At 30.9% G+C, this 13,923-nt stretch overlaps 1 protein-coding gene across 1 annotated transcript; it reads left to right on the top strand.

Moving 5' to 3' along the window:
- Window positions 1–609: 609 nt before the first annotated feature.
- On the top strand, window positions 610–12,584 carry LOC112454067 (the record flags this gene model as incomplete). The annotated part of the gene is made up of 12 exons (XM_025015256.1): window positions 610–829; window positions 910–1,040; window positions 1,186–1,391; window positions 1,493–1,675; window positions 1,824–2,046; window positions 2,606–2,624; window positions 9,144–9,358; window positions 9,529–9,835; window positions 10,516–10,646; window positions 10,727–10,932; window positions 11,433–11,618; window positions 11,744–12,584. Coding segments are annotated over 12 exons (2,307 nt in total), but the record flags the coding sequence as incomplete, so codon positions are not given.
- Window positions 12,585–13,923: the final 1,339 nt, after the last annotated feature.

Here is a 13,923-nt window from a genome sequence, read left to right as displayed (position 1 = left end):
CTATATATATCAATGTAAAAAAATTTAATTGTGGCAGAGGCATTTGTAAGTGTCACAGTCATTCGAGGCAGGTAAGTGCTCTCAAAAAATCGCTTTTTTCACAAAAGAATATAGCATATAAATATTGTGTAATAAAGAATCTTCAGTGACCAGTGCATATATCGCTTTGCTACAACAATGACATAATTAAAAAATTGTCATTTTTTAACTGTTTGCAAAAAAAGAGTAAAAATTCAATACATTGAATAAAGAGCTAATATATAGCTAGATATTTTTGTTCCTCTACAATCAGTATTATTGGATCAAAATCGTTTTTAAAAGTATAATATTAAAAATTTTAATGATTCAAAACATTTACACTAATTTTTTGGAATATTTTGTCTTTTGAGTTGTCATTGTTGTAGCAAATGAGCGATATAACGTCTTAATTTAATCATTTCTTGTTTCTCCGTCAAAATATATTTATTTATTATCTTACTTGTTTTTTAAGTAAGTAATTAAGAAAGTTTAGTTCTCGCGATTCAAGACTACGTACTATTGACCCTATATTAATTTTATCTTAGTTATTACAATTAGAAAATAAGTTTCTTTGTTTCAATAAACGCATAGAAAAACGTATCGGAAAACGCATCGGACTTGTCTGAAATGTCTGCAACAAAATTCGGAAAATCTATAAGTGACAAGGCATTGACAAAAGAATCATACAAAACCGATTACGAATGGAAAATTATTTGGCAAAATGTCATCATTTTTGCCTATACCTATCTTGCTGGCTTTTACGGGCTATACGTGCTTTGTTTCCAGGCTAAATATCAGTCGGTTATATGGCGTACGTATTATATTTAAATATTTCTTCCCGTAATGCTAGATTACCTTTCACTTTATCAAACTGTAATTTATAATTTATAGTTTTTGTCGTTGGTTTGGCCGCGAGCATGGGCGTCACCGCTGGTGCTCATAGATTATGGGCCCATCGATCTTACAAGGCAAAATGGCCCATGAGATTTATCCTAATGATTTTTCAGAGCATCGCCTTTCAAGTAAGTTTAACTTTTCTCCTCTCGCTTAAAGTCGTACAGGATGACATATCTGAATAGACTATATAGGGCCCTGTACATTCTGTTTTCTTAATAAAATTTTTCATCAGCATAATTGTATCGTCGTTCTCTGCATTATATTTTTTAGGAAAGTATTTATAAGTGGGCCAGGGACCACCGAGTGCACCATAAATTTACCGACACCGACGCGGACCCGTATAACTCGCGCAGAGGATTCTTTTTTTCGCATATAGGGTGGCTTCTGATTCGACATCATCCTGATGTCGCGAGAAAAGGTGCTACAATCGATTGCAGTGATCTGATGCAAGATCCATTCGTGGTATTTCAAAAAAAGTATGATGGTACAGTTTGTTTTCGCGGAAACGAGATCTAGCCGATTAAACATGACTTTATAGTTGATCTCTGTTATTTTGCATTAACATTTTATTTTTTAGGTGGTACATGTATTTGATGTTACTCTTCTGTTTTATCATACCAACGTTAGTACCATGGTGGGCATGGAATGAGAGTTTGTGGTGTTCGTGGAATCTTGTGGTCTGCAGATATTTGTTAAACTTGAATTCTGCTTTTTCGGTGAATTCCGTGGCTCACATGTGGGGTATGAAACCATACGACAAGTACGTACTTGTGCCATTTCTGATTTATCAGATATACACGTATTTCTATTAAATTATTACTAAAATTAGTAAATTGTTTATAATGGTCTATATATTAGAATATGTAATATTTGTGTTGTTATTTTAAAACATTTATTTTATTAAGCAGATCACTTAGTTCCGTCGACAATGCTGGAGTTGCTATCGTAGCGTTTGGTGAAGGCTGGCATAACTATCATCACGTGTTTCCTTGGGACTACAAAACGGCTGAACTTGGAAATTATGCACTCAATTGTACCACAGCTTTCATTGACTTTTGCGCTTATTTAGGTTTGGCTTACGACTTAAAAACCGTACCTGCTGACATAATAAAAAAACGCGTTCTTCGAAATGTCGAACATTGACAACGTAATATACTTATGTATAAATTGATTATATAGAGGGTAATTGAGAAAGAATCTGCTATATTCCGGGAAGTGTGTGTAATAGTACTGATAATTTTAAGCAAAAAGGATTATATGAACATGGTCCTATTCCTAACGGTTACCGAGATATTCTGGTTATAACGTGGAAAGAACACCATGCGTATGGAAAGATAGAAATGAAAGACAAAGACTGACAACGATGTGACAACTAACTACTAATAACTGCACATAGAATAAACATTCTATTGCCTATAATAGCCTCCGGCTGGGCGCATACTATCGAATTTACATCGACTAAACTGTTTAATCGACGTCAAGAAGCAATAACGATTTTTTATCAACTAAACAATTTAATCAAGGACTATATTATTACAGAATGAGAGTATTCAGTTTTGACGAGCTTCTCGTGTTAATTGGCCTATGTATTAGAAAATGTAATAAGATTTTTGTCGCATACCCATGTTTATATGATCCTTTTTGCTTAAAATCATCATCAATAATACTATTACCTCTCGGAATATTGCAGATACCTCCTCAATCACCCTGTATATATATATACAAGGTAATTGAGGAAGTATGTGCAATATTTGGCAGTTTGTATATTGATTATAATAAATCTAGCGATTATAAACTCCTCACAAAAATTAGAGGAACACTTAATTTTTTTTTTAAATAGGCAAAATTTAAGCAGCTGTAACTTTGTTAAATACAAACAAAATTTAAGTTAAAAAAAAAAGAATTTTGAAGCTTAAAATCTCTACTTTTAAAAGGTCACTATTATTTTTTAGTTTTTGTGAGTTTGATAATTTTTACATATAGAAAACTACGACCTGGACAAAATGGAAAATTTTCTTCTCATTGGACCTGTTACGTGCATAAAAAAAATCTACGAAAATTTTCGACTTTGTAACGCAAAAGCTTGAAGTTTTTTCTACAAAATATTTTTTTAAAAATGTTTCTATGATTTTTTGTTACTGAGTTATCGCAGATTGAATAAGAAATGAGCATTTTGACTCTAATTGTTCATAACTCCGTTAAAAATCGTACCGCAATTTAAAAAACAGATTCTTAAAGCTGAAACTTTGCTCTATCGAATGGTATAATTGCCAAACTTTTAAAAATAACATGTAGACATGATACAAATGGATAAAAATAATGTAAAAATTAGCGATTTTTCCCTTTTTTATTTTGATCTAGAAACACTACGTTTGTACAAAGTCGAAAATTTTTGTAGATTTTTTGTGCACGTAACAGGCCCACAAAGTGAGAAGAAAATTTTCCATTTTGTCCAGTTGGTAGTTTTCTATATGTAAAAATTACCAAACTCATAGAAACTAAAAAATAGAAAGTAACCTTAGAGAAAATAACCTTTCGAAAGTAGAGATTTTAAACTTTAAAATCCTTTTTTTAACTTAAACTTTGTTCATTTTTAACGAAGTTACAGCTGCTTGAATCTTGCTTATTTTTTAAGAAAAATTAAGTCCTCTAATTTTTGTGAGGAGTTTATAAAGTAAAATAGGGTAGTGTCCAAATTACCCCAACTTCCTCCACGTAGTTTACTAAAGAAAAAAGAAAGACACAGAATTTTTTAATTTATATTTTACAGAATATTAATTTAATTTATTTAATTTATTTCATAGAATCTGTCAATGGATCAAGATTTATTATGTCAAATTCGTCAAATGTTAAACAAATCTTAATCTGTAGTAAATTAATCTGAAGTAAATTAAGAGATCTTATAAATGTTGTCCATTTTTTGTTAATTAGAGAAAATGTCAATATATTTTGTAACAATAATTACAATACTTTACTGATAATTATTGTAAAAAACGGAAAATACAAGACATACATTTAAAATTTATTTTACTATGTAGGGGAGGACGGGGGAATAGGAACCACGGGGTAATAAGAATCATCTTAGAATAAATTAACTATTGCGCGTTACAAATCCGAATCCGCGTGTAACTCTTATGAAACACTGCTTCCTCCGCCATTCGAATGTTTCATCAAGCTTGCTTTGTTTGCCTGGGAAAGTGCACGTCGTGTTTCCGGTCGCTCCTTTACAATTTTTATCGATTTTTTCTTAAGCAAAAAGTAGTTTTACTTTCTATTATAATTGAATTAATTTTTACTTTATTATTATTGTCATATGTTTACTTTACTGACAAAACATTTCAAATTAAAATGTCTTTTCAATAGTTTTTCTCTTAAATCATCGAAAAAAGTTAGACTAATGGGGTAATTTGAACTAATTCCAATGGTGTAATTAGAACGGGCTCTAATTATCTCGGGTATACAAATTTTAAATATACGACTGCGTAGCTTGTGAAAAGGTAAACAATTTTATTTGCGAATTTTGCATTTGTAAAATTAATTATAAAATGATAAAAAAACTTAAATTTAATGATTAATCTCGTCCTAGGTTAATGGAAGATAATAAAACCTATTTTTTACCTATTTAATTACTGTTTCCACAATATAAGTACTTTGTTACTCACTTAAATGTTTGCATGAACAAAAGATCTCATTACTCATAAGATGGTCCTCATTGCCCGGTGCCTGGGGTAATGGGAGTTTATTTTGATTTTAAAAAATTTTTTATTTTTTTGGTAAGTTTATTAGAATTTAAATATTTATGTTATATTGAATTGAAGCTCAATGTTTTTCGAATTTAATAACTAAAAGTTTAAATTTTAATATATAAATATATAAAAATATAAATATATACATATATTGGTGATTATAATATATTTATTATATTTTTTTCTTAACTGATGCCAGTTCCTCCGTCCTCACCTATTTTTTTATACCTTTGCTAAAATGTCTTCACACAATAATCATTGAGCTTGTCTTACACTAAGAGCTATCGTATTATATAAAATAAAAAATATATAAAATTTTATATACAAAAAAAAAAAATAAAATTGATCATAAAAGAATTCTAAACCAAAGGCCGAACTCCGAAAATGTCGACAATTTCGATAGTTTTTTATGTTACCGGCCTATAAGATCTGTCCTTGTACAAAGTATAGATAAAAATATAGACAAGGATAAACAAGGTTATAGTACCTATATACCATAGACATATATTATATACATTGCACGATAATAGATCTACACGCATAACTTTTTTGTTAGGGATTTAATCCTAATTTTGAAAACCGTACATTAATAACAAATCTGTGCCTGTTCAGAGTTTGCAAAAGAAAACAAGGAAGAACAATGATAATAACAATGGGAGAAATTATACAGGATGTTATTAAGGGGATCCTATAGTGGCAGCAATTACCGACATTTAGTTAAAAGCATGCAACTTTTAACTGGCTTTACGGAATTGTAAAGTTTTTATACAAAATTAAAGTACGCACAAAAATGTAGAGGGCTAGGGTCAGTTTACATCTAAAACAAAAAAAAAAATTTGGGCATATAGAGCTGTCACTGACGATAATATTTGCTTATACAAAAATACTGCAGTTTATATATACATAATAAGATACTAGCCCTCTAGAGAAAACATTGAAGAACAATATCGTGCAATTACAACTCTACGATAGAAGTCTAGAAAAAAAGTGTCATGCTTTTAACTTTTATATATACAAAAGCAGCAAAAGTATGTGCAAGTTGATAAGATAAGCAGTATTGCGTGTTGCTCCTTAAGGTGATCCTGGACAGGGGACAATTACCGAGAAAAACAGTCAGAGCTCGTTTTTTGAAACGGCTTTATAGATCGCAAAATCCTTTTACAGGAGTAAAGTATAGGTACTAATAAAGAGTGAAAATATAAAAAATTAATAATAATTTAAAAAAATGTAAAAATGCTGTCATCTCATAACCATATTTTCTAATATAAACAGCTGTATAAGTTATATGTATGAAATGAAATGTTCCCACTCTTCAGAATACGTGCACAATCAATAACGCACCGTTGAAATTAAGATTGAAAGCCTGGAAAATAAATTAGAGGTTCGAAGAAATCGTGTATATTTTCCACAAAAATATACACGCAGGCTAGTAAGCAGAGATAACACAGCAATCGAACAAAAACAGATGTCATTTTGTTAGACAAAGACAGATATAGGAAAAACAAAATTATATAGAAATGTTGACATTATCGACATCGAGGAAGTTCGGCCGTCACTCCAGCATCCCCTTAAGAGGATCCTATAGTGGCAGTAATTATCGACATTATTTAGTTAAAACCAAACCACTTTTAATTGGCTTTACGGAATTGCAAAATCTTTGTACAGAATTAAAGTACGTACAAAAGTGTAGGGGACTAGTGTCGGTATTTTACATAAAAAACGGAAAGAAAATTAAAAATTTGGGCACATAGAGCTGTCACTAACGACAATATTTGCTTATATAAAAATACTGCAGTTTATATGTACAAAATGAGATACTAGCCTTCTAGAGAAAGCATTGAAGAACAATATTGTGCAATTACAACTACGATAGAAGTCTAAAAAAAAAGTATCATGCTTTTAACTTTTACATATGCAAAAGCACATGCAGGTTGATAAGACCGAACTTCCTTGTTGTCGATAATGTCAACATTTCTAATCCTTTTTTCTATGTTATATATCTATATCTGTCCTTGTCTAACTATAGATATCTGTCCTTATCCGATTGCTGCGCCATCTCTCGTTACACGCAATACTGCTTATCTTATCAACCTGCATGTGCTTTTACTGCTTTTGCATATATAAAAGTTAAAAGCATGACACTTTTTTTTTCTAGACTTCTATCGTAGTTGTAATTGCACGATATTGTTCTTCAATGTTTTCTCTAGAGGGCTAGTATCTCATTTTGTATATATAAACTGCAGTATTTTTGTATAACCAAATATTGTCGTCAGTGACAGCTCTATGTGCCCAAATTTTTAATTTTTTTTTCGCTTTGGATGTAAATGTAATTGAATGTAATATCGTGCAATTACAACTACGATAGAAGTCTAGAAAAAAAGTGTCATGCTTTTAACTTTTATATATGCAAAAGCAGCAAAAGCACATGCAGGTTGATAAGATAAGCAGTATTGCGTGTAGCGAGAGAGATGGCGCAGCAATCGGACAAGGACAGATACCTATAGTTAGACAAGGACAGATATAGATATATAACATAGAAAACAGGACTAGAAATGTTGAGATTATCGACATCGAGGAAGTTCGGCCTTTGCTATAGGCAACGAAAATTGCAATATTGATCTAAATAAACAGGAAATATCTGTGTTTATAAGCTGTGGTAAGTCCCATATATTAGCCCAGTCAAAATAGGAAATTTGACAAAAATAATTCCAAAAGTTTTGAAACTTGGTAGAGATGTTCGTGTAAGCTTACTAATGAACGTCTAAAAAGTCTTGATAAGTTGAAGGTGAGTGTTCGCCACCATCTTGAAAAATAGGTGCATTTTTTCGGTTTTTTGCATATATATCTAAAAAAATTAAAAATATTGATTTTATTGAAAAAAATAGTTATTATCAAGATAAAAGCTTATTAAATTGTCTAGAGGAAAGTATTATTCAATTTTCTTTATAACTATAATAGTTTTCGAGAAAATGGGCTGCATTGATATTGATATTGATTGTTATTAATAGCTTTGTCTACTTTTAATCCCTAGCAGCACTTTTCTGTAAAAGTTTCTTATGATTTGTTATACGTGCAATATTTTATTTTTATCATGAGACATGTAAACTTTTTTTAATTCTTTTCTAATAAAAATATAATATATGTTCCAATGTAAAAATATACATACATATATAGTATGGTAAGCAATATATACTAAAAACGTTTATAAGAAGTTTTTAGTTTATTATGTTAACTAAATTTATTCATTACCTAAGTTTATTCGTTAACTAAGTTGATTTACGTTTAATGTTGATTTACTGCTATATGATTTTAAGTTACTTGTCATATAAATTTAAGAACAAAGCTTAAATTTGATTAAAAAACCTTATGCAATATATTTATGTCTTTATATTTTGTCTCTTTTTCAATGTAATTTAGTTTTAATATTATTTTAATTTTGCATTTATATTACTGTAGAGGGAATTATTTACTTTGACATCAAAATAACGTCAAAATAACAGTCATAATCACCGTCAAGGTATGGGACGTTTTGCAGTCATGATGCCATCATTTTGTCATCATTTCACTCTTTTTGACATCATATCCTTCGTCAATTTGATGGCAATTTGACATCACTTTGACTAGGTTGTTTTCGCTTGGTATGCATTTCTGAAATTATTTTCGTTTTCTGTATAAAATCGACCGTCGTGGAAAGCATTAGCGCGTATACTTTAACTTTAAAAAAGATTTTTTAAATCCATAAAGCCAATAAAAAGATATGCGTTTAGTAAAAATGTCGGTATTACAAACGGCTTTAGAATCCCCTTAAAGCCCTCAACACCTCCACCCATAAAAAAATTGTCTTCACTATATGATGTTTCTCTTTGTACTAAACATGTCGTAAACTAGTTTTTCATATGTCTTTAAATTACGCTGATAATTAAATCGGTCACTTCATATAAATCATGCACCCTTATTATCTCAAAATATGAGTGTTTTTTACATACAAAAATTTTGCTACATTGCACTTCAACTTAAGCAAATAATCATAAAATACGTGATTAAAAAATCTAACTGTTCTTGTTATATACGAAACTAATTGTGAATTATGGTTTGAAATTATAATAATGACGAAATTTGCGATATTTTGCGTATTATTAATATAACAGTATTAGATGTGAGTAGTAATATTGAATCACTGAAATATTTATAAAACTACTTGTGTCAATTTATACAAATGCGAATTCAAGCATACATTTTTATATGGAGCAATGTGCTGACAATGCCATTTATTAAGTGCATAGCGTTGCAACCTGGCAAAACATTTCAGTCGTCACGATTCGAAGACGTGATTAAGAACTATAAATGTTGGATAAACGATACGAGTGCTTTCTCTCTACGGTGAATTAGAAATATTTTACGAATTCATATAATTTTCTTAAAAGACTCGTGTATGTTTATTTAACTGTGCAAATAAATATTTCGCGTGAATTGTTACATAAGCGCGTTCGAGAGAAACATTTACATCGATATTTGAGCCTCGTCCTCTTAAAAATAAAACTCTGAGTGTGAATAATATTCTACAATTATCTGTTTCGATAACAATAATTGCTCCGGTAATTGCTTTATGGATAATTGTTACGATAACTAATTGTGTAAAAATATCAGTTATCTTACAAATATATAGATATAAATCTTCATTCCTGCAGTTTGAAAAGGTAGAATATATATAAGGAGGAATGTTAAGAATATTGGAGAATAAATTATTTTTAATATCATGTTCCATTAAGTATTACAATATGTCATTTCTTATGTCGTGTGAGCAAGAAGTTTAATCTTCAATTGTTGGTTTGAAGAGAGAAGATGATAGTCTACTGTTTGTCGGTAGCGTAAAGCTGATATTTTGGATTCTCGGCCCAGCAATTCGAAGACAAAGATGGCACCAAATATTTTAAGCACAAATCCAAAAATACTTACGGAGAAAGTTATTCAAGAGGAAGACTCTTCCGCTGCTATGAAGATACACGATGAAAATGGCATACAAAACAAAAGTGAAATCTATACAAAACCTGAAGGCTGGTCCAAAATGGAACTGAAGTGGCTTAATATAATATATTTTAGTTTTCTCCATTTATACTTCGTATATGCCTGTTTTACTTTTAAATTTCTCGAAAATCTGAAGACTACCGCTTGGAGTGAGTATTCTTTGGAAAATTCTTTTGTTAATTTGGTTTTTATTGATATTCCGGAAAAAAACACATAAAAAAGTGAAATTTAGTCCATTATATGGGAGAGATTAATCATTTCTTATAATTTTGTATAGGTATAAATGTTTTAAACGTAACAATTTGATTAAAATTGTATTTCACCTTTATTTAAAATGTTTCTAACAACTTCTAAAATGAACGACGGTTGATTGAAACCCGACCGATTAGACCCACGCGATTGAAAAGAGCACGCAATAGAAGCTTAACAGCAGATAAAAGACTGCTATTTCCTAATTTTTATATCAATATCGATTTCGTCATAAGTCATCGCGAATTGTCAAATGTCGCGGTGGTTACAAAACACTTCAAAGTATAAATTCAATCTCCACTTTTCGAATCACTCTGAGAAATATAAAAATTGACAGCAAATTGAGCTAAGTAGAGCAATTTCGATTTTTATACGCCTCTTAATTTTTTTCTAAGTTTCTTGTTTTTCAGTTAATATAAACTATCATAACTGAAAATAAAGTATTATAATAGATCGATCATGTAAAAATTATAAGTGATTTACATGACGCTCACGAGAAATACGAATAGTTAGGTATGCACGATTTTATAAGCTAGCATTTCTAACGATTTTTAATTGCGCCGGCTCTTTTTGTTTCAAGTATTCGGCATGGCTTTGATATCAGGGCTAGGCGTCACCGCTGGTGTTCATCGTTTATGGACCCACCAAGCTTACAAGGCAAAATGGCCACTTAGAATTATACTTGTCGTTTTCTACGTTTCGTCTGGCATGGTAGGTAGACGAATGTTTATAATTCCCATTTCATGCGTTGCAAAACGGAAGAATTTTTCTATACAATTGTCTTCTTTCAGAATAACCTGTATGACTGGGTGCGAGATCATCGGGTACACCACAAGTATACAGATACAGACGCAGATCCGCACAATAGTAGCCGAGGATTCTTTTTTTCCCATGTCGGTTGGTTGATGATGAAGAAACATCCGGAGGTGATCCGAAAGGGTGGTCAGATCGATATGAGCGATATATTGGCCGATCCTATCGCCACATTTAGTTGCAAGTAAGTCTGCGTAAAGAATAAATAATGAAATACGCAAGATCGTTTCATATTGAAAAAGATAAAAGAAAACAAGAGAAAATTTATTCACTCTTATTTGATTTATCTCAAAAATACGTATTTATCATTTTGATATCTCTCCGCAGTTCTCTTTTAAAAAATCTCTCTTTTATGCAGATTTTCTTTCATAAAATATACGATATTTGATTCCTTGTTTGTAAAATGAGTCGAGATATTGTAATGCGTTATTTTTTATACGTTTTTATTGTTCTGAAGAAGGCCAAGTAAGGCTCGAAACGTAAACACTACTGTATACCGTTATTGAAGTATTAAATATATTTTTAACATCTGTTAATTGCTCGAATTTTGGCCGTTTTTAAACTACTTAGCTGTTGCTTTGTCGAGCAAAATTCCTTTGTTATTTATACGATATATATAGCGTGTGACAATGTGTAATATAAAAAACCTGCATGGCGTAATTAATTTATTATAATATTTCGCAGATATTTCAATATTCTTAAATTTATCTTTGCTTTCCTGCTTCCGGTGATGGTACCTGTGTATGGATGGAATGAGACTTGGTATAGAGCCTTCATATCGCAGATTATTATTCGTTATACTTTCGTTTTAAATGGCACATGGAGCGTCAACAGTGCGGCTCATATCTGGGGCTCAAAGCCATACGATTCGTAAGCACATACCAAATTATTCACAATTATTCATACATTTAATAAACCTGATCGAAAAAAATTTCGAAGCTTGCGGTATTCTGTGTCGCCTACGAGTAATTTTCTCTCGTTTATTTTGATGGCAGGTACATAAATCCAACAGAAAATCGATGGGTTAGCATTATAACAAACGGCGAAGGATGGCACAATTACCATCATGTCTTCCCGTGGGACTACAAGGCTGCCGAGTTACAATATTCCAAGCTCGCAACTACAAATTTTATCAACTTCTTTGCGAAAATCGGGTGGGCTTACGATCTCAAACAACCATCGCAGGAGCTCGTGAAGACCATCGCGATGAAAAAGGGTGACGGGAGTCATCCCTTGTGGAGTGCTGTGCCGTATCCAGCCAGTAAAATTGAATAATAAAAATGATTAACAATAAGAGTGGTCTCATTTTCACGATAAAAAGTTTCTTTGGATCAATTAACAGCTGTAAATGCAATATGATTATGACAATTTATATACGTTTATCAATATAACATAAACTTATACGTTTTCGTTTTTTTAAGAATGCAATAATATTTCCTTATAAATTATTTGACAATTAATAAACACTGCATTTTTCATTATTTCTTCGATTTAAGGTAGTTAAAAAAAAAATGAATACATATTACAATAGCATATTGTAACAGTATGTTTCGTTTATGTCATAATCAATAACTTATCTTTAATTATTATGTAACTAATAAAATTAATTCAAATATTGATACCTATTTGATTGTTGTTTGTAATGACGAAGTATTTGGGATATTATTATAATACATGATTATAATTTCACCTTTGTTTATTGCTCTCGCGTGCTTTATTTCCTATCGGTACAAAGAAAAATGCTCATATCTTCAGTCGGACATAATTTGACCTTACCGGATAAATATATTTTAGTTTTGTTCTTATGCCTAATAAAGAATAAGGTATGCCACTGAATATAAGTTCTCGTGTCCTAATGTAATTTCCCGTTCCCTCTAAATAATAGCCCGTGCCATTACGCTTCTGGATTATTCCATGTACATATACGTTTGAGTGGCAATAAAACTGAAATTTATCGATTATTCAGTCGGACCGAAGTGTGCGTGCGAGGAATATCGTGGATATACTTAACTACGTTTTTTCGGATATTTTCAAATAAATTATATTAGTAAAAGGTAACTTTATTTTCGCTTAATATACATATATTATTTTGCAGCTTATAGTTAAAGGAAGATGTTAAAAATGAACAATTTTTCACCCACGCGAGTAATCGATTTTATTATACTATCTTTAAAAGATAGTGTGTAATGAAAAATATAAAATATAAATTACTGTAAAGTATATGATGACAATAAAATGGTACGATAAAAAAGACTATAACTTTAAGAAGTTGTCATATTTCTGATATAAATGCAGAATACAGCAGAATATCGTTACGTAATTTACGATAAAGGCTACACTTTACGAAGATATTTTTAATATTTGACACAGCGCATGATACCGGACTTATCTGAAATGTCCGCAACAAAATTCGGAAAGTCTATAAGACATTGACGAAGAAATCATACAAAATTATACAAAACCGATTAGGTGAAAGGAAAATAATTTGGAGAAGTGTCATTATTTTAGCATATATTCATCTTACTGACATTTACGAGCTATACACTGTTAAAGGTTAGAGGATGAAATTTAAACCAATACCATGAGTTAGATTTATTTTGTTATTTTTAACTACCATGTGCGTCAAAATTTATTAGTTTGAAACAAAATAGGATTATTTTAACTCCATTGGTTTAGTCAAATTAACATTGTTTTAGTTAAATTAACTAAATATTGAGTAGGAGCAGTGGCGACCTATATGGAATAGTTAAAAATTACTCAAATTTGAGTTTAATTTAACCCTATGAATTTAACAGTGTACACGCTTTGCGTTCAGGGTAAGTATCGTTCGGTTATATGGAGTATGTGTCATATTTAATTGTTTCTTTCCGCAATGCTATTTACTCTCCACTGAATCAAACCGTAATTTATAATTTATTAGTTACTGCTGTTGACTTTGCCGCGGGTCTAAGCATCACTGCTGGCGATCATAGATTATGGGCCCATCGATTTTACAAAGCAAAATGGCCCACGAGATTTATCCTTATGATTTTTCAAACCATCGCTTGTTATCAAGTAAGTTTCGCGTTAACTTTTCTCCTCTCGCCAAAGTGTCGCACAGGCGATGACATCTGAATAAACTAGAAATCCAAGCCCTATACAGTCTGTTTTCTTAATGAAATTTTGCAGCATAATT

The sequence above is a fragment of the Temnothorax curvispinosus genome, unplaced genomic scaffold, assembly GCF_003070985.1.
Source record: "Temnothorax curvispinosus isolate PA1 unplaced genomic scaffold, ASM307098v1 QBEX01004775.1, whole genome shotgun sequence".
Lineage (NCBI taxonomy): Eukaryota > Metazoa > Arthropoda > Insecta > Hymenoptera > Formicidae > Temnothorax > Temnothorax curvispinosus.
Note: the sequence above shows the minus strand (reverse complement) of the source record. Positions and strands in the feature narration are given on the sequence as shown.